This window comes from Leuciscus leuciscus (assembly GCF_965113295.1).
Source record: "Leuciscus leuciscus genome assembly, chromosome: 1".
NCBI classification, from domain to species: Eukaryota; Metazoa; Chordata; class Actinopteri; order Cypriniformes; family Leuciscidae; genus Leuciscus; species Leuciscus leuciscus.
In genome coordinates, this window is record NC_138725.1 from 28961709 (window position 1) to 28988962 (window position 27254).

At 36.7% G+C, this 27254-nt stretch overlaps 2 protein-coding genes and 2 long non-coding RNA genes across 6 annotated transcripts in view; 2 read left to right on the forward strand and 2 right to left on the reverse strand.

The window, feature by feature from the left end:
* On the forward strand, positions 1 to 21717 carry LOC309498094 (uncharacterized protein). 2 transcript variants are annotated; one of them, XM_082168606.1, is made up of 6 exons: positions 1 to 84; positions 3713 to 3748; positions 8419 to 8519; positions 14241 to 15931; positions 16055 to 16082; positions 16421 to 21717. In XM_082168606.1, exons 3-6 carry the CDS (start codon positions 8420 to 8422, stop codon positions 18196 to 18198), a joined length of 3597 nt encoding a protein of 1198 aa, XP_082024732.1. In that variant the 5' UTR covers positions 1 to 84; positions 3713 to 3748; position 8419; the 3' UTR covers positions 18199 to 21717. The 2 variants fall into 2 exon arrangements, with proteins under 2 accessions (XP_082024732.1, XP_082024733.1); XM_082168607.1 differs by having other exon boundaries at positions 16424 to 21717.
* LOC309503446 overlaps positions 1 to 27254 on the forward strand; it is a 411057-nt gene that overhangs the window by 303496 nt on the left and 80307 nt on the right. The gene's annotated exons all lie outside the window — the stretch shown is intronic.
* On the reverse strand, positions 21464 to 27077 carry LOC309503682. The gene is made up of 2 exons (XR_014207815.1): positions 25077 to 27077; positions 21464 to 22599 (listed from the first exon to the last, which is right to left on the reverse strand). It is a non-coding gene; the product is annotated as an uncharacterized lncRNA (long non-coding RNA).
* On the reverse strand, positions 22607 to 25045 carry LOC309500443 (uncharacterized protein). 2 transcript variants are annotated; one of them, XM_082172068.1, is made up of 2 exons: positions 23662 to 25045; positions 22607 to 23601 (listed from the first exon to the last, which is right to left on the reverse strand). In XM_082172068.1, the coding sequence occupies exons 1-2, from the start codon at positions 24614 to 24616 to the stop codon at positions 23108 to 23110; spliced, it is 1449 nt and encodes a 482-aa protein (XP_082028194.1). In that variant the 5' UTR covers positions 24617 to 25045; the 3' UTR covers positions 22607 to 23107. The 2 variants fall into 2 exon arrangements, with proteins under 2 accessions (XP_082028194.1, XP_082028193.1); XM_082172067.1 differs by having other exon boundaries at positions 23638 to 25045.

Genomic DNA, 27254 nt, shown 5'->3' on the forward strand with positions numbered 1-27254 from the left:
GATTCACAGGCTGATTCTTGATGTCTGTGTGTCTATATCAGACTTTAACCAACACTGAGTGAGGACCTCAAGCAAATTTAATCAGTGAGTACCTAAAAATATGTTTTATTTTTGTAGAAATTATAAAAGTAATATATATGTTTTATAGTAAATATATCTTTGTCTAGAGATATAATTATAATAAATACAATAATTAGTCAAAACACATCTAACAGACCATAATCTTATTTACTACAAAATTATGTGCTTATATATTTAGCTAAATGTCAATCTTCATTTTTATAACAGAAAATACAATACAACTAAATTAAGATACAGTAACTTCACATAATAACATTTTCACATGTATAACAGATTGTCACCGTAAAAACAGTCCATTGTGTTGTGGAACAAGCAATGCTGTATATAAATATATGGATAGCATTGTAATTTAAACTTTAATTTATCATTTTATTAGTTCATTAAGTAATTATGCTAACTCAACTAATTTAATGTAAAGAGCTTGATACTAATTAAATAATGTCAACTATAGTAAATTTGCTGATTAGAGTTGCATAGACTACACTAAAAAAATATATTTTTGCCTCTTGATAAATTTAATGAATTAAAAGAAGATAAAGTAACACGATTGTTTAATATTTTGTCACAACTTAATTTAATTGTGTTCAGTCAACCTAATATATTTAAAACTGAAGTTTACTTAATTTGTGTGAAAACTACATGAATCATTTTTGTTGACAACTAACTGGGCAGTGGATCTGTAGTTCCCAGCATGCTTTGCAAGGGACTGCATTAGGAGGGTAAATTTAGGGATTAAAGTGTTATTTTATGTGTTTTTCTGTAAATGGAAAGATGTTGTTAGTTAATTTTAGTGTTTAATATTCAGTTATGTTAGAAACTTAGAGGACTTTCTGTAATGGTTTTGAATTTTGTGGTTACCATTATGCAGAAGAGTGGCGGCTGTGTTTAGGATGTGGGCTCAGTCTTATGGTGTATTTACTTTAAACTTTGTGTTCAGATTGTTGGCACTTAGTATACTCTATGTGTAAATCTCACTCGCAGACCTGCACAAGTAATATTTAATATTATATTACTATGTAAAAAAAGTGTTTAATGCAATTGAACATTAGTAGTGTCTACCATTAGAAGTGACCGTAGAGTCAAATTAACTAAAATGATAATGTTGGTGATTTAAGGCAAGACAAAAACTAAACGTAGTTAACCTGACAAAACTGTATCTAGCAGGAATGACTAAAATTAATATAAATTTGTACAACAAAATTACAACAAATTATTTCAAACTAATTCGATTTTGTTGGAAAAATGTAATTCAATTTCGTGGAAAACCTTTCCTTAATTTAATTAAGTTAGTTCAACAGATAATTTTTTTGAGTGTACTGTAAAATAAGTTGGATTCAACTATATTTAATTAAGTTGAATGCAAATTAAGTAAATTAGTTGGTCCAAAACATTGCAAATTAGTTGGGCTGACACTATTAAATTAAGCTGTGCCCAACCATAGTAAATAAGTTGAATCAACCTTAATAAATTAAGTTGACCCAACGTAAGTACATTATGCAATAATGCTGAAATAAAGCAAGTTAATCATGTAGAAATCATTTCCATGTTCATTCAAAGAGGGTTTTTTGTGTAAATATTTAGACTAATTGCATGTTTATATTAATCTCTGCTTAAATATGGGTGCATGGAGGAATATAGCCTATTCCGCGCTCAAGCGCATGCATAAATCTTGCCGCAAAGCATCAGTAAATGTAGGCTATTGATAATAAATGTTTCTGAAAACATTAACGAGGCATTTTAATTGTCTATTAATAAACTAATGTTTTGTAAATCAGTTTTGGCTGCAAACATATCTCCACATATCTCCACTGTAAAGTGTATATATATATATATATATATATATATATATATATATATATATATATATATATACACATATTTCAAGGCTACCCAAATATAGTGATAAGTTAAAATCTACCTTAAATAATTAAGGTATCATTAAAACCTTTAAACAACAACCTTTACAAAAAAAATGGCTTAGCAGAGGCTGTCTCTTGATATTGTACACAGCAAAAACTTACAAAAACTTATGTAAGCAATAAGGTACGAGAGGCTGTGCTGTATCATGAATAAGTAACGGCTGAAGGGCGTTGTTAGGCACGACGCGAAGCGGACTGACCTGAAGGAAAATGCAATGTCTACTGTGAATGCAGGTAACTTTACACTCGCTTTCTAGATCTCTCACAATACTCCACTATAGCTTCAATGAACAATATCAATGAGATCACACATGTGTTTAAGTTGCTAAGAGTGGTTGTTAGCGGTGTTGTGTACTAGTGATACATAGAACCATTGGGTGAAGCGGTCATAGCTGTGTTTTATCGTGAATAAAGCACAGCCATTGACCAATAAGAATCAAGGATTGGAACTAACTGTTTTATAAATATATATAACACTTTAACATTCTTGAGTCTGGAGCCATACACTGGAGTTTTTGCTGGGAACAATATAGAGACTATATATATATTCTTTTTTTTAAGGTTGTTGTTTAAAGGTTTTAATGATACCTTATTTATTTAAGGTAGATTTTAACTTATCACGCCTTGAAACATGTATGTATGTATGTATGTATGTATGTATTTATGTATATATATATATATATATATATATATATATATATATATATATATATATATATATATATGAGGGGCCGTACAAGCCAAAATCCATTCTTCGACTCTCACACACATACATTCTCCTTGTGAATGTATGTGTGTGAGAGTAGAAATGTATGTATGTGAAAGGAGAATGTATGTGTGTGAGAGTAGAAGAATGGATTTTGGCTTGTACGGCCCCTCATATATATATATATACACACACACTCTGATAAAAATAAAGTACGTAATTGTAGTTTAGCTTTTGTACCCTTGTGACAAAACTTTTATTTCCTTTATTTCAAGGCTACTCAAATATAGTGATAAGTTAAAATCTAAGGTAAAAAAACTAAATCACAGTGATGCTGTAATCAGCAATATACACTTAAGTCAGAGATTAGACTCTAAATGAGATTTGTGATTCAGGTCAAATTATGATTATGTCAAAACATAACCAACACCACCTGATCAACTTTTCTCTTTGTTCATCTGAGAGTTATAACTCAAATACAACAGCCAAACAATATCTAATGTTAATGATATAACGGTCAAGAGCCCAACTAAAGCAAACACTGATCACCATAAAGGTGTCTTAAAAAATAGATTTTCTCCTTTGGTGATTCTGCTTGTTAACATCAGGTGTCTTCAATAATGCTCAATCATCACTCAATGAATCACTTAATGAGCTCATTAACTTTAACTTCATTAAAATGCGGGGCCCCAGGCAATTACCTGTTACCTATTGCGACGCCTTTAGCCTAAATAAAAAAAATAAAATAAACTTTTTTTTTTTTTTTTTTAGAAGAACTTTTATGAAATCCTTTGGATTACATTAAAAATGATAAATATATGATGTACAAGGACAGTACTGCTATAATCAAAAAAATAAACCTATTAGGCTCTAAATGAGTTCAGCAATTTATTCAGGTCTAATAATGATTGTCAAAAATAATAAATTTCAAGGTAAAGAGAAATATCTAAAAAATGTCTTACTTTTATTCATTGGTCTAAATACATGTTTAACTCCTTTTTAACAGGATAACATAAAGGAAGAGCTTTGGAGAACAGAGAAGGTGAGTGAAGTATCATGTTAAAATACATGCTGCACATTTAGAAACATGAAATAATTTATAAGAAGTAAATATTAAAAAATGTCTTGCTGGAACTCGTTTCTCTAATCTTTTTAAATAACATTTTAATGTTTTTACCTGGTCTACAAGTCTGAGGAAAGTCACAGAGATAAAACCTGTAAATATGCCAAGAATTTATGTAAAATGTAGAACTAATAGTAATTGTTAACATGATGATGTAAAATAAACAGGGCAAGAGCTTTATTACAGCTAAACCAGACAATATTTACAGAAAAACGATGTTAGAAAAATGAACGCGCAGTATCACATTTATGCCTCAGAACAATAGGCCAACTTAGTTTTGTTTTTCAACTCAGAGTTTAAAACAAAAAGACACTATTCAGATTAATATATTATAATAATATTACATTCATCTTTTATTTTAAATTTCTTTGTAATCAAATACAATTTCTAATTCCTTTTCATTTTTTGGCAAGTATACGGTTTAAATTAAAACATGAAAACTTGTGTGATATTCCTTTAAAATAATGTTTTATTATTATTATTATTATTATTATTATTATTATTATTAAAAAGTACATTTTACTGTGCAATTTCTTTCATATTTTCTTCAAGTTATACCAAACTTTTATTTTGACGGGTTGTAAAGAGTATCTGTGTTTTTATGATATGATGAATGAATGAGGATAGTTTTATGTTTTATCAAAATAAAATGGTGAAATGCTGATGAAGTGACTCTCATAGCAGCTCTGCGATTAAGTTCACATGTTTATGTTCTCATACAGTGATATAGTTCTAATACACCACGTTTCGCTTCGCAACACAAATGGGGTGAATTTTGGAATGAACATGTCAAAACGATGTTGATACGTATCCTCACGGATATATGTCCCATATTTGTTTATATAACCATAAAATATGTCCACCCTGCCATGGACAAATTCAAAGTAGAATAAATACATTTCCATTGCATAGTGATTATAAAATGTAGATATGCAGAAAGATAATGTGTCCCTTTCCCAACAAAACATTTTAGTTAATGGTAAAATTCTTTCCCAGATAGCAACATTGTGGCATGATGGCACTTGTGGAATGCGGATCTGGCCCACATGTAGCGTGGAATGATGGCACTTGGGTGGGCCACTCCTGTTTGCCAGATCTGGGCCACAAGCAGGCCATAGCAATGCCACATGTCAGCCAAGAGCAAAGAAATAAACCAGAACTGGACCTTATCTGAGCCACAAAGTCTCTGTATATTAAATATGGAGTCATCTCAGCCTTAATAAGCCTGTTAACAAGCAGAATCCCTGAAGGAAAGAAGAGAACAGAAAAAGAGACGAGCAGAAACACAAGAACTACAACTGACTTCAGACACAGTCTTAGATGAAATCAACTGAAGAGAAAAGAAGACATTAAATCTGTGAAGATCTCAGCAGAGGAGGATTAAACAACTCCACAAACAGCATTACCAGCTTCACTTATTACTAACCAGACTGACTTTATTTCTGTCAGACGTCTACAGAAGTTCATATTGAGAATTAACAGAGGTTTAACTCTAATGTGTTTCTGCTGAGATCTTGAGCTATTTAATGTCTTCTATTATCTTCAGTTGATTTAATCTAAGGCTGTGGCTAAAGTCAGTTGTAGTTTCTCTGTTCTTCAGTGATTCTGCTTGTTAACAGCAGGTGTTCATCATTAACCCTTTCACACATAAGTTTAAAATATTCTGGCTGACCCCCCAGCGTGAGTTTTTAAAGGTGACCGTCATTTAGAACGTGTCACTTTATGGTTTCCATGGTGACGCGTCATTGCTTGTCACGTGACACACCGCAGCAACAACAGAGCTGAATGAATGACGATCTGCTTTTATGTCATTTTTCCTTTTTTATTCAAAATATTCACAAATTTGTTAGATATGGCATGAAATATCTGATATTCCGATTGTCAAATATATGCAAGTGGAAGTGTTTTGTTGCTTAAACACCTTTATAACGATCGAGTTAGTTGAGCTTTATGCACGATGGGCTCCGCCATCTTAGTTTGTGCCGCAGACGCAGTTAAGAGAATCGGATCTGTTGGATTTACAACCTCTATGTTTACAACACGTGAATTCCTCCACTTCTCCCGAAATACATAAAAGTAAGTGGCAGGTGAACTGGGAGAAGAATAGAGTAAACTTTAAAGTTACTTTCACAATGTGTATCTGATATGAATAAAACTAATTATAATCGAAAGGATTATTATTGCCTCTTCCTTTGACATCAGTGTGTATTTTACAAACTCTAAATGTATTGTTTTTTTAGTACTTATATGTCTGAAACCTAAAATAAACATTATGTGGTTGAAAACACTGAAAAGTTGTGATATATGACAGCTCTGAGCGAGCCTGTCTCTGGCTCAGGGCCAGCCAACGCGCGAAAGCACATTTGAATTTAGCACTTGATCACGTCATGCACTGACCGTTCTAATCACACCAGTGTGATCGTACGCTCCAGGGACCAGCCTAGACTGATCACACCGGTGTGATCGTATGTGCGAAAGGGTTAATGCTCAAACATCAGTTAATTATCTCATTAACTTCAACACCGCTTTAACTCTGTAGTGTGCACACATATGAACACTGAGCAGTGTTAATTTAACATGGGTGTTTTTCTGTGTACTATTACATAAATCTTACCCGTTTCATTTACGTACGACTGACAAATATGAATCACATTCAGTTTAATAATACAATTACATAAATCTTATGTTTAATTTATATATGATTTAAAAATATGAATCACATTCAGATTATTGATTGGTTTATGTTAAAACTATGTAATCCAAATGGATGGAAATTTTATAAGCAATTAAAATACATAAATCTTATGTTTAGACTTTTTTTTTTGAGTGTTCAGAGGTGATTTGTTTGTCATTGTTGAGATTCATACACTAATTCTTGATGTCTGTATGTGCCCACCTGAAATACTTTTGAAGGATTTTTGTTGTTTGTTTTTTAATTGATTTGATCATTTGGATTTCATTGAAAAGGCTAAAAATGGCATGAGTGAGTCAGTCGGGACTAGCTTTGACAGTGGCTTTGTTCTGGAGCTGCTGTAAAGCCGAAGAAATCTCTGTTACTTTAATTTCCCATTATCACTGTAAAGCCGCTTTGGAACAATCTATATTGTTAAAGGTGCATTGCGCAACATTTCATGTTAAAAATACCCGTTTTTCTAACCCATACATGCTTAAACAATTGCCTGATGGGCTGAATGAGCCCTTCTATGATCACTGCGATTGCCTCTATAATCCTGTACAGTAAAATAAATAAGAGGGATTCGGGACGGAATCGACTGGGCGTGACGTCATGCGCGTTCACGCTCACCTGGCTATGTCTGGCAGGTTTGTGTATTCGCCGCCATTATCCGCATCAGCGAAGACAACTCAAGCGACTTTTGCAAAAGTAGAAGATGGATTCAAAGAGACTGGCTTCTAGTTCATCCCAAACCCCAACGCAAACTCCACGTAACCGCGTGCACAACTCTGGTTGCAGTTTCGCGTGTCGCCAGAAGGGGGCATAGTTCTGCAAAAACTCAGAGACTTGCGCAATGCACCTTTAAAAGCGTTATATAAATGATCTTGATTTGACATGACTTGACTTTACAAATCATGCACTATGGTAAAAAAGTGTTTTCGGGTCATAACATAATTGTGCAAGGAGCCACATGAGTCTTAGGATAATTCATAATTGTGTGTGAAAATGATTAAAAGTGCTGGCTGTTTTACTGCCTCTAGTGTTTCTTTATGTTGGAAACTGCAGTGATATGAACGTAATTTGCGTTTTGCAAAAATGTTGCCACAGGTATACGTCTTTTCAATGAGCCTGTGTTGCCTTAAACACAACACAACACAACACAACAATGAAATTTGTAGGCCTAATTTAAAATATGGGTAAAATCAAATAAAAAACAAAAACAAAAAAACACTTCAATACAGTATATTTTTTAATATTTTAAAACAGTAGCCTAGGCCAGTGGTTCCCAAACCTGTCCTGGAGGACCCCCAGCACTGCACATTTTCTTTGTCTCCCTAAACAAACACACCTGATTTAACCGTTGTGATAATGAGCTGTTGAGTTGAATAAGGTGTGTTTGATTAGGGAGACAAAGAAAACGTGCAGTGTTGGGGTGCCTTCAGGACAGGTTTGGGAACCACTGGCCTAGGCTATATTTTGCCCTACCTGGAAGCTTGTTTCCATCACAGCATAAAATATATAAAAAAATGTTAATTGCAACATTTTATCTCACAATTCTGACTAGTTTTCCTCAGAATTCTGAGTTTACATCTCACAATTTTGAGTTTATATAAAAAGTCAGAATTGTGCATACAAAAACTCGGTTTCGCATTTTTTTTGTTTACTTTTTTTTCTCCCATGACAAAAGGAACCCAGTTTCCACTTTACAGACTTTTTATATAGTGCATTAATGTCAGTGCTGCATTCAGCAGCTTTATTTCTCAAAATGTGCATCTAAGACACTTAATTAGAAACAAAGTTATCTTTTTCTTTATATTGTTATTCCCTCCGCATGGCAACAGCTTTTAATGTGTTGTAGCCTAGTTCATATAACTGCAACCTCACTGACCTGTTCTTCTCATCTGATTGTCTTTAGTATGGATTCAGTGGGAGTGACCGTGTTAAAAAAAGCAGCTTTGGGGAGATCCTTCAAGTTGGGCATGCTGTATGACTGCAGAAGAGATGCATTAATACCAGGTAACATACATATACATATACATATATATATATATATATATATATATATATATATATATATATATATATATATATATATATATACATACACACACACACACACACACACACACATATATATATATATATATATATATATACACATACACATACATATATATATATATATATATATATATATATATATATATATATATATATATATATATATATACACACATATACATATATATATACGGAGTCAGACAGTGATGGAGAGACTCAAAGAAGTGACAACATGTAGAAAAAACAGGACATTTCTGAATGGTTAGTTGATAAATTTATGTACCTTATGTGTAGTTATCTTCTAGTCATTGATTAGCATATTCTCTCTTGATAATCTATAAATTGTGTCCAGGGGGTGGGGTTTATGTAGATTTTAGGGTTGGTGATGTCACTAACCCGGGAGGAATGTCGTGTAGTCTCTACTAGCCTTTTGTTGTAGTCCTTAAAAAGTTAATTCTTTAAAAGCAAATATCTCCTTTTGCTTTGAACTTTGAGCATTGTAACTTTGCAGATGTTGTTTATGCTCAACAGCAACATTACACAATAACTAAAGTTAAAAAAGTGAAATCATAATCAACCACCCCTTTAAGGTATTTTTTTTTTTTTTTGGGTTTGTCAGGAAGAGTTCACTAAGCTAGTCACATCATAAAGTTAATGAGATAATTAAGTTATTAATTGATGATTGAGCATTATTGAAGATACCTGATGATAATCAGCAGAATCAGTGAAGGAAAGAGAAACAACCAGAACAGAAAAAAGAGAAACACAAGAACTACTGACTTCGAGTCATTACACATTATTGCACTTATTTGACCAGTTGGACTTTATTTCTGTCATACATCTAACACACGTTCTTATTTAGATTCAACAGAAGTTTAGATGGTAATGTTTTATGGAATGTTACATTTTAGGTTGCCATTATGGTGGTCAGTGTTTGCTTTAGTTGGGCTCTTGACCCTTTCCTCTTTAACATTACTTTTTCTCTGTCTGCTCCAACTCTGTGTTTATAAAGCACATGTGTTGAGGCAAGATAATCTATGGCCTGGGCTGTGTTTCCCAAAAGTGATGTAAGCCTAATATGATCGTACGGGCCATTTGTAGCAGTTTCATCTACGATCAAGTCTTAAGATGCTTTTAAGAAATGCAGCCCTGGTTGTGTTTTGATGATGAAATTAATAGTGACCTGATTCACTGATTTCACCCAGCATTATAAACTGATTATAAAAATGCTTTTTAATTGTTCACTACAGTAGTTAATTTCAGCAATGCTTTATAAATCTTGAAGTTTTGAAATCACACACAGACATCAAGAATATTCTTGATGTCTGTGTGTGATTTCAAAACTTCAAGATGAATGTCTCAACAATGGTGACAATCACACAAATGCTTCACGTTGCAGTGCATGATGGGAGCCATCAATCAGAACACATCAATGGCTCACATCATGCATTGCAGCATGAATAAATTATGCAGCTGAATTGTTCTGTAATTTTCATTAGTTTTTTTCCGGTTTGCTTTTATTTTGCTATTGTTTTGTTCTGACTTTAGTAGCTTGTTTTGTGATGCTCAGAGTAGATCTGTTTGTCACTAGTTTGTTTATTGTCACCATTGTTGAGATTCATATGCTGATTCTTGATGTCTGTGTGTTTAAAAAAGAATTCCTGTTCACAAAGTATTATCAAAATTGTTCATATTGCTGTTGGATGTCAAGCTGTAGAATCTCAGGACAAAATGAGACACCAAGCAAGCATATAGTTAAAGATTTAGGGCCCTATCTTGCACCCAGCGCAATTGACTTTGTACACCGACGCATGTTTCATTCCTATTTTGCACCCGCGCAAAGCGCGCTTTTCCCTCCACAGAAGCACGTCGCTAAACTAGGGAATGAACTTGCGCTCCCTGGGCAGTTCAGCGCAAAAAAGGAGGCGTGTTCCGGCGCAAACGTTCCCTGGTGCTATTTTACTGTTCCATAAAACAATTGCGCCACTGGCCAAAAAAAACCTAGTCTAAAGTCAGTGGCGCGTTGCGCGTTGTTCATTATGCTATTTTAAGGGCGCATGCTTGGCCATAATGTATAGAGTGCACAACGCTCATACACTGTGATTCTCTAATCTACACAGAAGCAGCAGTTTTCATTTTTGCAAATCATATTATTACAAACGATAGATAGATAGATAGATAGATAGATAGATAGATAGATAGATAGATAGATAGATAGATAGATAGATAGATAGACAATTTATTATAAATATAATAATTTATTATAAAAGCATACATCTAGCTTACACATTTACCCACATTATTATATCCCTGTTTAACCGAAGCTAATTTGGGTGTGTTTCTCCATCCCCAATGTCACTTCTCTCTCTTTTATGGCCGTGACGAGAGCGTTGGTCTCCTCGGCTGTGAACCCCTCTTGACGCGCGCCTGACAAATCCGCCGTTATAATAGCAATACGCCAAGGAAAAAGTGCGTCTGCTCTTAAAGGGAATGTGAGATGATGCTCTGATTGGTTTATTTCACGTTACGCCCAAACCACACCTATGAATAATGAAGCTACTTCAGACCAACCCCTTTTAGATTTGCGCCCGGCGCAAGAGTCATTTATCCCGCCGGGAAAATAGCAACAGCGCCGAGACCCGCCCACAAAGTTACTTGCGCTTTGCGCTTTGACACTTGCGTTTCAGATCGTTAAAATAGGGCCCTTAGACTTTGAATGACATTAGGGAATCAGGTCACTACATGATGATAATGTCATCATCAAAACATACTGTGAGCAGATCATGTTTTCTCTTGCAGTAACAAATGTGCTTTATAAACACAACATTGGAACAGTCAGAGAAAAACTAACATCAAAAAATTAAAAGGGTCAAGAGCCCAATTACTAACTGACCACAATAATGGTGACTTGAAACAAAAAATTCCATAAAACATTACCGTCTAAACTTCTGTTCAATCTGAAGAAAGTAGACGTTTAGCAGAAATAAAGTCAAACTGGTAATAATAAGTGCAACAATGTGTAATGACTCGAAGTCAGTTGTAGTTCTTGTGTTTCTCTTTTTTCAGTTATTTTTTTTTCTCTTTCCGTCAATGATTCTGCTTATTAACATCAGGTGTCACCACTAATGGCCAATCATCACTTAATTAATCACTTAATTATCTCATTACCTTCAACACTGCTTCAGTGTTAATTTTAACACCCTGTAGTGTGGACACATATTGCAATGAGGTGTTAATTTAACACTGGGGATTTTGCTTTGTATCTTTCCTGGCGTTTTTATTGCTTAATATACTTTATTTGCAATTTATTATCTATATTTATTATCTATTTTTGTCTGTCAAATTGATCTGACATTGCTATAGCTTGCACATCGCGCTAGCATTTCACTAAACAGTTCATCTGCCATCCGTGCTTGCCGTCTTTTATTCTCTTGAAAACAAGTCTATCAAACTGTGGTGAGTTGGATCAGTCAACAAACACGGTGAGTCATGTCTTCTCCTGTTATTTTCCCTTGCTCTGCCTGTCACATGTATAATATATCATTCTCTGCTACTAAATGCAGGGAGATAGTCAGGAGACTTAATCATGGATATTAAGAATGCAAGAGCTTTAGATACTTCTATAGAAGATCAGAATGTCAAGAAGAAACAAAGCTATACGAAGCTACAACGTAATTCACTCAGGCAGACAGGAAACTTCTGTGCAACAGTGGAAGCGGGCCGTCAGTTAATGATGTAGGAGCGTGAGTCACGCAACCCTTGAATCAATTTAGTAATCTCATAAACCCAGGCTTGTCTTTCTCTTGTCTTCCCCCACGTCAGTAGATTTGTGTCGGTCTACGAAGCACCACCGGGCAAAGGGCCTGTATGAATTGGTATATTCTTAGTGCCCCGACAAGCGCATTATACTCATATCTATCTTCAGACTTAAGCAGTAACAGTTCAGAATGTCATCTGTAAGACACATAGCCCACTCAAGAGCTTTGCGGTTCTCTGACCAGTTTCCAGCATGAGCCAAGAGATCGATCTGTACATAAAAAAAAATTCCCATTCAGAATGGATTTACCTGATAATTTGGGGGCTTTACTGCCACCTTAGCCGGGGAAGCTCGAGTGCCACCATGTTTATTCACTTTGGAAAGCAGCGCAACTCCGGGAGTGCCGCCATGTCTATTTACAGCGGCAACCATCGTGGTTCCGTGGGCGCCGCCATGTCTGTTTACATCCGAAGACATCTCGGTTCTGTTTTTTACTCGACGGCACTCGGCTCTGGCAACGAAACCCTGCCGTCTGCAGCCATCCTCCTAGTAGCCTCCTTCACACAAGTTTTTTGCGATTCTAGAAAGTCTTCCTCTGTTGTGAATTGATCGGAAGTCCACGCTAAAGTGCCCAGAGCCTCATGAAACATCCGGCTTAAAGGGATACTCGACTTTTTTGGGAAATAGGCTCAGTTTACAACTCCCCCAAAGTTAAACAGTTGAGTTTTACCATTTTGGAATCCATTCAGCCGAACTCCGGGTCTGGCGGTACCACTTTTAGCATAGCTTAGCATAATTAATTGAACCGGACAAGACCATTAGCATCTCTCTCAAAAAAATGAACAAAGAGTTTCGATATTTTTCCTATTTAAAACTTGACTCTTCTGTAGTTAGATCGTGTGCTAAAACCGACGGAAAATTAAAAGTTGCGATTTTCTAGGCTGATATGGCTAGGAACTATACTCTCATTCCAATTTGACTATACTCTCAGACAAGTTGATCTGCTTCATCAAAGCAGAAATGTTCTCCATGAACACCTACAATTATTGATAAAGCACAAACTTAAAGATAGTCAGGGGTCAAGATCCCAACTAAAGCAAACACTGATCTCCATGATGGTGACCTCAAACAAAACATTTTCAATAAGACATCAACATCTAAACCTCTGTTAATTCTCAATAAGAGCTTCTGTAGACGTCTGACAGAAATAAAGTCAGTCTGATTACTAATAAGTGAAGCTGGTAATGCTGTTTGTAGAGTTGTTTAATCAGATCTTGAGTGAGTTAATGTCTTTGATCTTCAGTTCATCTAAGGCTGTGTCTGAATAAAGTTGTAGTTTGTGTTCTTATTACTCTTTAGAAAGAGGATTGAAAGAATGTTTCAGGAACCATCACACTAACCTTTAAATAACATTCTAGTGGCATTAAAGAAACTGGATATTTTTATGTTCTTGGAATGTTAGAAATCAACGTTCATATAATGTTGAATTTTAAATCAAAATTAAGTTGAAAGAACATTTGAGGAACATTATACCTTTTAAAAGACGTTCCTCTAACGTCAAGAAAACTGGACATTTGTCACATTCCCAGAACCAACACTGAATATTTGGAGAACGTTCTTATAACAAAAGTCTTTTAGCTGGGTCAGGGGCTCTGTAGATACCAGCTGAAAACAAGAGAGAAAAAAAATGAAGTTCTAAACATAGTTTCTAAACATAGTTCGGAAGGAGCCTAAACATTCAGTCCTGTCAATCATCATTTTGATCCCCTTCGAGGACAGCAAGTTTGTTTATCATTAACTATTAAGACTGAATGAGCAGGAGAACATGTGAAACAAGACATAAAATATTTTTTTAGACATAAAATGTGATTCTAATAAAAATGAATTGTTGAAAGCTAATACACATTTTCCTTCTTCAGGGATCAGACCTTGGAAAATAGAGGAGATGGAGAAGAATACGGACTCTCGTTCCCAAATTAATACAAAATTCAATGTCGAAGCTTCAGACTCCATTAAGGACAAATCAAAATTACTAGATATTGACGGTGGGATGAGCCTGAGTGTTTTAGGTGGACTCATCGAGGTTAGTGGAGCAGCAAAGTATCTCAATGACACCAAGAAGTCTTTCATACAGCAGAGACTGACGCTACATTATCATTCAACCTGTGAATTTAAAGAACTGATCATTAACCATTTGCCTAGCATGCAAAATATGCCAGACAATTATAATGATACAGCTACGCATGTAGTGACAGGAGTGCTGTATGGAGCAAATGCCTATTTCATTTTTGACAGAAAAGTTTCAGTAGATGAGGACACAACCACTGTGAATGGAGATTTAAAAGTGGCCATTGAGAAACTGAAGGGTTTTTCAGTGAGTGGAAATGTTGGTCTGAAGATGAATGACAATGAGAAAAAGGCAGTCAAAAATTTCACATGTACATTTTATGGAGATTTCCTGCTAGAGTCTAACCCGACCTCTTTTGAAAAAGCGATGGAGGTTTTTGCTGATCTTCCAAAACTGCTGGAACAAAAACAAGAGCTGGCAGTTCCTCTGAGAGTTTGGCTTTATCCTCTGGACAAACTTAACTCAAGAGCTTCAAAACTTCATAAAGACATCAACATGAATCTAATCACACAGATAGAATCAGTGATTGAGAGTTTAAATACAACTGAGATGAAATGCAGTGACCTAATAGAAGACTCTCCTGCTCGGACATTTGCTGCATTTCATGATCACATTCAGCAAATGAAAAACAACTGCTGCACATACAAGTTGAGACTCGTGAAGACACTCGGCTCTCTGCTGCCAAACATCCGTGGAGACGTGATGAAGGAAACTGCACTGAATGATCTTCTACAAGAACATGATAAATCTCCATTCAGAGGAAGTGATCTTGCAGAATGGCTGAATGAGAGAAAAAGAGAGTCTGAGATCATTAAAACAATCCTCGGGCGGCTGAAGGATGCTGGTGCACAGGTAGAGCTCAATGTGGATGCTATCTGGATGGGTCTGGAATACGGAAATTTGGTGAGTTACACATTCACATCATTGGACTGTTCAGATGTGCTTCTTTCTAAACAAACTGCCTATCTGAGTTCTTCAACACAAGGAGAAACTGGTGAACACAGCCCTGGTTCAAAGCAAAAGTCTTGGCTCACTTCAGATAACAAAAAGACCATGAAGAGAAACTTGAAGATATTTGAGAATTTGATCAATTCAAAGGAAAGGTGTAAACAAGACAGATTCATTGTGTCCTCAAAGGAAATGGAGAATCATCCTGGATCCTGCATTATTCTGTACGAAAGTGAGTGTGATGAACCTGTTCGCTTTACTCCTCCATCCACACCAGCCTGTCCAATCACTGAAGAGGTTAAAGGTGACACTTTGGTTCTGAAGGTTCCTCCATCATGTCCTGCTACAGAGGAGCTCAGATTACTGTATAAACCGAAGCATGACACAGTCTGGAGATCTGAACCTGTGCTGAAGGATCAACACACAGTTACTCTGACTGATCTGAGACCAGGAACTGAGTATGACATCAAGTGTGCAGCGGTGGGGAAACTCAACTATACCGTAGACAGTGACGTAATCAGCGTTACCACAGAGGTATGATCAAATAGATTTAAATCACTATTTAAAAATATACCCGACAATGCGACAGTGTGTTTTTATAATTAACTTATCCACTATTTGCCGGTTTCACAAATCAGTATCAAATGTGTTTTTCAGAAAAGTTCAAGGAAAAGAGCAGTTACAGGTGAGACATTTACTTTTTTATTTTCTACTATGGCAGTTTTACACCTATGTTGTAAAAATAAATGCTGTAGTCATGTACATTATTTAGGCAATGGCCTTCAAAAAATGTATTTGATTGTCTCAGCAGTTTATGAAAGGCAAAAATTCAGGTGGTCATTCATATTTTATTGTTTTAATTATTATGAAATAAGGCCGAATGCAGTTTCTCCCACAGATTTGGATACAATTGGCACTGTGGTACATTAGCACAAAGTGCATTTAAAAATTAAACATTTAAGCAGATGAAATTATGTTTGATTTTTGGAGAATTTCACTGTAATAACTGTCTTCTTCTGTTAGCAGATGTAGCACACAGTGATGATGTGAGGATTGTTTTGCTGGGAAAGACGGGTGTTGGGAAAAGTGCAACGGGAAACACCATACTGAGACGAGAAGCTTTTAAATCAATCCTGACTTCACGCTCTGTGAAAGAAACAACCGATTTTAACGGAAGACATATCTCTGTGATCGACACTCCAGGCCTGTTTGATACTGGAGTTGATAATGTTGAGATCAGGAAGGAGATTGTGATGAGCATCTCAATGGCGGCACCTGGTCCACATGTGTTTCTGCTGGTGATTCAACTGGGACGATTCACTCAAGAGGACAAAGACACAGTGAAGATGATCCAGGAGACTTTTGGAGACAAATCCAGAATGTACACCATGGTTCTGTTCACCAGAGGAGATAAACTTAGAGGAAGAAGAATGGAAGATTTCATTGAAGATGATGATAGTTTAAAGAACCTCATCCAGCAGTGTGGTCAGAGAGACCATGTGTTCAATAACAACGAGACTAAAGATCAGATGCAGGTTTCTGAGCTGCTGGATAAGATTGATTGTATGGTGGCAGGAAATGGAGGGAGTTTCTACACCAATGAGATGTTCCAGCTGGTGGAGAAGAACATCAAAGAGAGACAAAAGAGAATAATAAAGGAAAAAGAAGAAGAGATCAAGAGAATAGAAGAAGTGCTGAGAGCCAAATATGAAACAGAAATAGAAGGAATGAAGAAAGATAAAGAGAGAGAAAGACAAGAGATTCAGAATGAACTGAGAAAAAGAAAAGAAGAGTTTAAAAACAGAGAAGAAAAGATCAAGAAAGAAAGAGATGAGAATGTACAAAAAGAGATGAAGAGAAAACTGGAGATGAAACAGGGAAAATTTGAAGAGGAGATTAAACAAAAAGAAAAATCTCTAGGAGAACAACAACAGGCCTTTATGAAATACATGGAAGAAAAGCATGAGGAAGAAAAACAAAACCTACAGGAACGAATTCAACGAGAAACAAGAGAACAAGCAGAGCATGAATATAATGTAAATCTTGATAGACGAGTGGCTAAAGCTTTAAAAGAAGCTGAAGAAAAACATGAAACCGAAAAGGCTCACGCTTTACAAAAAGCTGAAGAAAAACATGAAACCGAAAAGGCTCACGCTTTACAAAAAGCTGAAGAAAAACATGAAACCGAAAAGGCTCACGCTTTACAAAAAGCTGAAGAAAAACATGAAACCGAAAAGGCTCACGCTTTACAAAAAGCTGAAGAAAAACATGAAACCGAAAAGGCTCACGCTTTAAAAAAAGCTGAAGAAAGACATGAAACCGAAAAGGCTCACGCTTTAAAAAAAGCTGAAGAAAGACACAAGAAAAAAGTGGATGAAGTTTTACAAGATGCAGAAAAAAAACGCAATATATTAGTTGGTGAAGCCAATAAAGTTGCTGAAGAAAAATACAAGAAAGAAGTGGATAAAGCCTTAAAAGTTGCTGAAGAAAAATCCAGGGCTAAAGCTTTAAAAGAAGCTGAAGAAAAATTCATGACAGAAAAGGCTAAAGCTTTAAAAGAAGCTGAAGAAAAATTCAAGACAGAAAAGGCTAAAGCTTTAAAAAAAGCTGAAGAAAATCTCAAGATAGAAAAAGCTAATGCTTTAAAAGAAGCTGACAGAAAATACAAGAAAGAAAAGGCTGAAGCCGAAGCAAATGAATCATACAGATCAAAACGAGCTAGTTCCTGGAGTTACTATGTTCCTTTTTTTGGAGGAGCTGCTGGAAGTTTAGTTGGTACTCTTGAAGATATAGTGTACTGATAACAAATAATGTTATCAATGTCAAGCTCAAAATCGGAGGAGTGAATTCAGGTATATTGGGACAAAATTGTATTCAATGCAATATTACTGCATTGAAACTAATATAATACTAACAAGGGTTATTAGGATGTTTTGGTTTAGTTGGACAAAATTTCTATTTCAAAAGGTAACTACTGTCTCAATGGCTAAATACTTGTTTGAGACATAATTCCCAGATTAATGTCAGACATGATTGATTTTGGCCAGGGAACAGACTTTAATGATCTGGTATGTCAGACAGTCTGTAGACTTCTTTGGGTTCAGTGACATTTTTGTTGTATAAGGGATAATGTATATTCAGCCGGTTGTTATCGCATAATAAACCTAGACAGGAAGATCAGGACTGATGTGAAGTGAAGGGGTCTTGCATCACCCTGAAGGGGTTTATTCTGCGATAACAACCAGCTGAAGGTACATTATCCAGTTTATTACATGGCTACTTGTAAATAATTAGACAAAATATTGATTTGAGTTTAATTATTTTATTAGCTCTTTCAACACAAAGCTTCCGCAAAGACAAAGTTCCTAATTAACTGCTTTGAGCTCAGATGAATTTCAGACAAGACGAACATTTAAGGCATAATGTAAAGTCGTACACTTGCTTTTGGTAACTAAATTTTGGTCAACTATAACCAAAACTCTTAATAACGCTTGCATTTTAGAGTTCTAAAATTACATTGATCTTGGTGAGAGAATGAGCTTCTAGTGCAGTCATGATTTGTCTCAATATAAGTGAATTCTACAGGAAATAATTCAAAGAGAAACAAGCAAACGAGCAGAAAAAAGGGGGACGACATTAGAAAGAAAAAGAAAAGAAAAAAAGGAATTTTGCTAAGTATTTTAGGCATAGAAATTGTTAGAGAAGACTATGGACACATATTAGTCACTGTAAATTAGCTAATGTTTAACATTTTGAATGAGACCAGAGAAATGCTGTAGGATGGAGTCATGGGGAAGAACCTTGTCTTTTAGTGACTTGGGGGCCAACCTCTTGATGAAGATATGGGTATGATGATTAGCTTACACCAGACTACAGTTTAGTTGACAGCCAAATGGTCTCTATGGTCTTTGTTTAGGCTATCTCTGGTTATAATGGAGTCAAAATAATTCCCACAAAGTTTAAACAGACTTGTTTTTCAAAAAGACCAGACTGTTTTCCGTTCTGTTGGTTTTGTGTTTTCGCAGATCGATGTCTGTGATCTTTAAGAAATTTGCTGAGAGGTTCAAGCATTATTATACCGGCAAACAGGCCGAGAAACGGAACTGCAATCTTCAACTTCAAGATGGTTGTTCTGGAAGAACAGACTACCGAGACATTTTAAGAACAGATACAGTACACTGTAAAAAATGTGTAACACTCCCCAATCAAAAATTTCAATTGACCGATAACATCTAAATTTTTCAATTGGCCCAAGTGAAAATCTGTACATTTAATTTTAGAATTTACAGAATTTCACTTGGGCCAATTGAAAAATTTAGATGTTATCGGTCAATTGAAATTTTTGATTGTGGAGTGTTACAATTTTTTTACAGTGTACATTCTAAACTGCAAAAGATATATTAGAAACAATCTATATTACTATTGAATTTTTTTTTTTCAAACATCCATGACTGAAAAGAAACTAAGTTAGACAGACACCAACTGTTTTTAATTTTTGTTTTGGTTTTTACTAATCATGCAGTGGTGTTTTTAAATTGTATAATTGTTCTACGCAATTTAACCCAATTTAAATCAGGCCAGTAAATAGAAGGTTTTTAATCATCATGCTGCCTTGACGTCAATTTGACATCAACAAATAGTCAAGATTTTGACCACCATGTATGACATGCATGAATATGCATATTTTCATTATATTTTGTAATTATTTCCTTGTGGTTGTAAAGAGGCCCAACAAAGGTATCAATCTGACATGTTTTTTTCTGGTCCCTACATCTCAGGTCAATATCATTGACATCAAATTGACATTGACACTTTGACGTCAATATGACTTTCATTTTTGACCCATTTCGTGACGTCATTTGACATTTTGTTTGATGTCATATTGATGTTAAATTGACATCAAATGCCCACTGGGTGGAAGATGTGATCAAAATTAACATGATGTTGATTCACTGATTTGTCTATAGCTAGAAGGCCATTGTGATGCCAATCTGGCTTTGGCTTTACATGCATGCCAAAGATCTAAAGGTTCACATTTTGGCAATTGTATGCACATTCATTACGATTGATTTTCTGATTTGATCTCTATAACTGGACAAATATCATGGGCAAATGTCCTTGCAACTGTTTAATTTAGTCATTAATCTAGCTAAAGCTCTTCAGGAACAAGTAGCTAAACTCAATGAAGATGTTTTTCCCCTAATATGGAATAGTAAGAAATAGTGAGATACTATGTTAGATACTTGGAATAATTTGAAGAATTTTAGAAGTTGCAGTTTCAGGATTGTTTATCATCTTACTTCTGTACATTAGTTTACAGCTTTGTCAGATCACTTAACAGCTGTAAAACAACAGTTTGAGACACATTCCCCTGAACAGACGTCGGTATGCGGTATGACAGAAGAGACCTGTTCTTTCCTTTAAAAGGACATGTAGAAAGTATGTTTCTATACTTTCAAAGTTTGATAAGGATTATGAAAGTTTGCTTGCGCTCAATCAATTTGTGTTTGCATATATGATTAAAAGGGGGGAATGAAGGAGCTAATAATTATTTCTAGCAACCTGTGTGTGTGTAGCTTCAAGAGAGCGACCATTTGTGTTGTGGTACATCTTTTTATTCATTTATAATCATTTATCATTTAATTATACCATTGAATCATATAATCATTTTCAATAACCATTTAAAGGGTAACTAAACCCTAAAACAACTTTTTTTTAGTTAATGATCTGTTAGACTGGGGCTTTATTAATGCTGTTCATTGATTCAAGTAACTTTTTTTTGACATTTGGCTTTAAAGTGTTTTAATTCTACGATATATGGTGTAAAAACGTCTGAGTGCTCCCCTCTTTAGGTTGAACAGTGGCTACAGCAGTTGAATTTTCCTATTGGAAGTTATGGTGGCCGGTGACATCAGAGGGAACCAGCTAACCACGCCCTTGCCTACAGAGAGATGCGTCTCAGGTGCACGCCCCCTCTCCACTGGGCTCTTCCCACTTTTCCACGTTCCCCCTAAACCAGGGGTTTAGTTACCCTTTAACCATTTATGTACTCATTTAACGGATTCATTTATCGTTCATTTCACTGATACATTTATCGTTCAGTCATTTTATATTATTTTTCCATTACTGTTTGTTTAATCTTATGTTAGGTTCTGTTGTCTTCACAAGCAAGTAAGAGATCAGAGAGTGTCTCCGTTTAAAGGTTTTTAACGTAAAACGCTTGTGATATAATAACTCAAGGATTTGTGCCGGTCAGATTCAGTTTTACTGAAACAGACAAAACTAAGATTACTCAATAAACTCTGCTTATTTTACCTTCAGTTTGTCTCCTGCTTTCTGCTTCTGCTACTGGACAAAATGCATGAAAAAAACACTGATTTTGGGGGAACAAGACTTGATGTGAACTCATTTTGGGTACACAGCAAAATCCCCAGTGTTAAATTAACACTGCTCAGTGTTTATATAATACACACTCTCAGAGTGTTATAAGTAACACTGAAGCAGTGATGAGATAATGAGATAATTGTGCATCAATTAAAAAAAAGTTACACATAGCTACATAGAGGACAAAAATGTCTGTGTCAAAAAACTGTCATAAAAAATTGAAGCTTGAAGTTTGGTATCATTTTAAAGAATACCCTTGGCAGATTATTGCTGAAGTAAAACAAAATAAGAATAAGAAAAATAAGAAAAAAAAAGTTATAAAAGGTTTAAGTTTATCAAAATTATTTATGAACATTATTTTATATAAAATATATATTTTGTGAAACAAGTTGAACTCTAAAATGGCTAGAATAGCAAAGCCATAAATCTAAATATAAGTTGTGTTCCAAATTTGAGGTTGATATCTCAAAAAATGAGCTTTTGGTAATATTTTGTTTGGGCGCAGTACCAGACTTTCCCCATCGGACACCAGCAAAACTCCACTGGTGCACACAGTGATTAGAGTTGTTCTCTCTCAATATTACAAACACACACATGCACACAAACACATTTTTTTTTTTTTTTATAACACACATACCAACCACACTCTGACATCCATACCAACACACCCACACAATTATCGTTGCATAATTGATCCAATTGGCTCTATAATATGCCGAAGCAGAAAACAGGAATAAAGCAAGTATTTGCTTTATAGGCCAAACCTGAAAAAATGGCACCATCTGATAAAAAAATGGTAAAAATGTAAATTTTCAAGCCTTGTGTTATGATGATGAGGAAGGAGAACCCAGGCGCAGACAAAGTACACTAAACACAATTTATTATAGGAAAAAACAGGGAAAACAAAGCCCACGAGGGGGCAAAACAAGACAGGATTGACAAACAAGACTAGACTAAGACTGACAGAAAACTGAACAATAAACTAACAGCTAAGACAGGATCAAAACACTTCACAAGACTTCTCAACAGGTTACTCACAAATGAATCTTCACATAAAGATTGGCAATGAACCGGCACAGGACAGCAAACACAAGGGGATTAAATAGGGAACAAATAATCAGGAACACAGGTGATAATGGGTAAAGCAATAATGACAAAACGAGGATAACAAGGGGGCGGGGCTAGGGGACGAGACAACGCAAGCACATGAAACATGGGCCTGTCATGATTCTGCCGCAAGACAAGAGAAAATCAAAGACAAGAAGGCAGAATCATGACAGAACCCCTCCCCTAAGGAGCGGCTTCCAGACGCTCCCTAAGGGAACACTAAACACGTGACATGACAGACTGAGACAAGGACACAAACCAACAAAACATGACAAACAACAACAACGGCAAACATGAATAAACAATGACAGGATTGGGGTGAAAAATCAAAAACAACAAACAAGGCAGAGGAGGTGGAGACAACACAGAGTTCATAGGGGGCAGTCCAGGGTGGATGGGAGGACTGGGGGGAAACACAAAGTCCTTAGGGGGCAGTCCAGGGTGGATGGGCGGGACTGTGGTCTTGTGTGGACAGGACGATGACTGACGGCGAGGGGTCCGGGCAGACTTGGATGGGGAAACACGAGGAACAGTCTTAGGGGAAACAGACCGGGGTGAAGTGGTGACAGGGGTGTCCGGGGAAACAAACAGAGGTCGGGTGACAGCTGGTACGGGGCTGGACACATTAGCTGGGACAGGGCTGGACACATTAGCTGGGACAGGACTGGACACAGACATCCTCCAGTCAGCTGGGACAGGACTGGACACATTAGCTGGGACAGGACTGGACACATTAGCTGGGACAGGACTGGACACATCAGCTGGGACAGGACTGGACACATCAGCTGGGACAGGACTGGACACATCTGCTGGGACAGGACTGGACACATTAGCAGGAACAGTGCAAGCGGTGGCTGACTTAGGAACAGCGCTCTGAGTGGCTGGCCTCAGATCAACACTGGCTGCAGCTGACTGGGGTACGGCGCTCTCGGCAGCTGACTGGGGTACGGCGCTCACGGTGCACTTAGAATCAGTGGACTCAGGACAAGACTTGACTGACTTGACGGGGACTTCAAGAATCTGGACAAGACGTTTAAGGTATTCTGACATTGTCTCGGCAGCGACGAGGACAGGCATCTTCTGATGAGCAGAAACCGACCGCAAGACAGCTTCAGCAGCTGAATCGGCCGCTGCTCTCTCTGCAGCACTCACGACTGCAGACTCGGGAACAGCGCTTGCAGGAGCGGGCTCTGGAACAGCGCTTGCAGGAGCGGGCTCTGGAACAGCGCTTGCAGGAGCGGGCTCTGGAACAGCGCTTGCAGGAGCGGGCTCTGGAACAGCGCTTGCAGGAGCGGGCTCTGGAACAGCGCTTGGGACAGCTAGAGATGAAGAGCGAGAGGCTCCCTTTCTACTCTTCTTTCTCCTTGAACGCGAAGCCGAATCTGTAGCTGGGCTAGCGACCAGTTGGAGATGTTCAGCTGGAACCGTAACAGGAGCAGGGATGGCGTTCTCGGGCAGCGCTGACTCGGTCGAGGAAGACTCAGACGGGGAATCCCAGGAAACTCGTCTCCCTCGTTTACCATGGAGAACAATGGGAACAGAAGAGGCCTCAGGAGAAGAAGTGGAACCAGCCTTATCACCAAGGGCAACAACGGCCAGGACGCGACCCTCTGGGATCACAGGAAGCTTGGCAGAAGGTGGAGAGGACAACCACCATTGTTCCCGGAGCTCCGACTGCCACTTGAGAAGAGACACACTGTCTGCTGGGTTCAATGTTGGCCGGTTCATTCTGTTATGATGATGAGGAAGGAGAACCCAGGCGCAGACAAAGTACACTAAACACAATTTATTATAGGAAAAAACAGGGAAAACAAAGCCCACGAGGGGGCAAAACAAGACAGGATTGACAAACAAGACTAGACTAAGACTGACAGAAAACTGAACAATAAACTAACAGCTAAGACAGGATCAAAACACTTCACAAGACTTCTCAACAGGTTACTCACAAATGAATCTTCACATAAAGATTGGCAATGAACCGGCACAGGACAGCAAACACAAGGGGATTAAATAGGGAACAAATAATCAGGAACACAGGTGATAATGGGTAAAGCAATAATGACAAAACGAGGATAACAAGGGGGCGGGGCTAGGGGACGAGACAACGCAAGCACATGAAACATGGGCCTGTCATGATTCTGCCGCAAGACAAGAGAAAATCAAAGACAAGAAGGCAGAATCATGACACCTTGCCAACAGAATGAAAGCCTCTTAAAAAAGATTGCATCATTTTATAGTTAAACGGCAGAGGGATTAAAAAATGCAGTTTTAATGGGTTTCAATGGGGACATTTTTGTCCAAAAGGTGCAGAGAGGAAGTATTTTGTGTAACTAGTGCAAAATAGATTTTTTAAAGGAAATGGCGGTGAAATAGTAAATTTCCAATAAAAATACACACCCGTGCCAAAATGACCACTCCTGTTTGCCAGATCTGGGCCACAAGCAGGCCATAGCAATGCCACATGTCAGCCAAGAGCAAAGAAATAAACCAGAACTGGACCTTATCTGAGCCATAAAGACTGTGTATATTATATATAGAGTCATCTCATCCTTAATAAGCCTGTTAACAAGCAGAATCACTGAAGGAAAGAAGAGAACAGAAAAAGAGACGAGCAGAAACACAAGAACTACAACTGACTTCAGCCACAGTCTAAGATGAAATCAGCTGAAGAGAAAAGAAGACATTAAATCTGTGAAGATCTCAGCAGAGGAGGATTAAACAACTCCACAAACAGCATTACCAGCTTCACTTATTACTAACCAGACTGACTTTATTTCTGTCAGACGTCTACAGAAGTTCTTATTGAGAATTAACAGAGGTTTAATGTGTTTCATTTGAAGTCTTTTTTTGGCCGCTGTGACGGTGTGTTTGTCAAACACATTTGCAGCTGCAAAGAAAGCTAAAGTGAAATGAGATCAGGTGATGATGGTTTCCTGTTGATGGTGGTGGATGGTGTTGCGCTATTACATATCATACAATGGCTAGACTCGGAGCGTCCTTCGAAGGATGCAGCCTTCACTTTGGGACACAGCTATTCAGTTTCATCGTCGAGTCTTCGGAGGTGAGGAGAGCGGTTCACGATATTTCACATATTTACACAACCATCAAACACAATTTATACAGTTTGAATAAGTGACAGACTCATTTCTGTATTGTTTTCATCGGCACAGCGATACTTGTGCGTCTTTTCTGCCGTCTTCCTATTGAAATAAACATTTATGGGATATTTTTAATTATGGGATATTCAGAATATAAATTAATTAAACATTACATGAAAATAAAAAAAAACAAGACATGAAAATATAATTACTTATAATTGTGATGCTAAAAAATCATTTATTACATGAAAGAGCTCCACATGCAGTGTGGGATAGTGAAAGTCTGTGGTGTCACATTGTTTAAATAAATGTCATAAAAAATATACTTTTGATTTGATTGAAATGGGGAAACTAACAATAATGATATTCTAACTGTCCAATGTTAATGCCACATTTATTTATATAGTGCTTTACAATACAGATCTTCTCAAAGCAACTTCAAAATAAAAACCAAAAAAAATAAGGTTAATGTTTACCAGGGAACAAAAATAAATTGTGAATAAAAATCATCAGTTATAAGTCTGACATTCAAATGTAATTAGGAGCTTATCACAAAGAGCAGGAAATTATAAAACAAGAACCATTCCTATTATTCCAGTGAAAACAAAAACAAAAACAAAAAAACATGCTAAAAAAGCAAAAGGATTTTCCTAAAGTTTTGATATAGAGTCTGAATGCTTTCACATGAAGCCCAACAGGTTTGCTACAGTCCAATTAAGTTAAACAAAGCACATTTACTGTCATATGTATTGTTATTTACAATATGTACAATGACCTTCTAGACTATTTGGGTGGTATTAAATGTCCATGACATGTCCTCGCTCATATCAACCTCGAGGAATTTATAAAAGCTTACCATCTCCACCTCTGACCAGTCTATATAAAGTATTTGTGATGTTGTCCTTGACCTACACCTTCCTGTCAGGGTTTTACAGCCTGTCTACATTAGATTCGAGATTTGTTAAGTCAGCAACAGTAAAAATAGGCTTCATTCTAGTTCTGACATATTCAAGGCACTTTAAAGTGCTACTTTCAACAAGACAAGACAAATGGATCCAGATTGTTCGCTTTGACAGACACATCTGGTGTCAACACGGTTTTAGAAAGTTTTAGATCATATTTTCTGCAGGTATTACAGGTTTCAGCTCCACAAGTCATCAGGGACGTGGGAACTATATTGTGAGAGGGGGGGCGGGATTCTTGAGGGGGGGGGTGTGTGTGTTAGTGTAGGCCTAGTAGCCTGTGTTATGTATCCTGATTGACTTTAT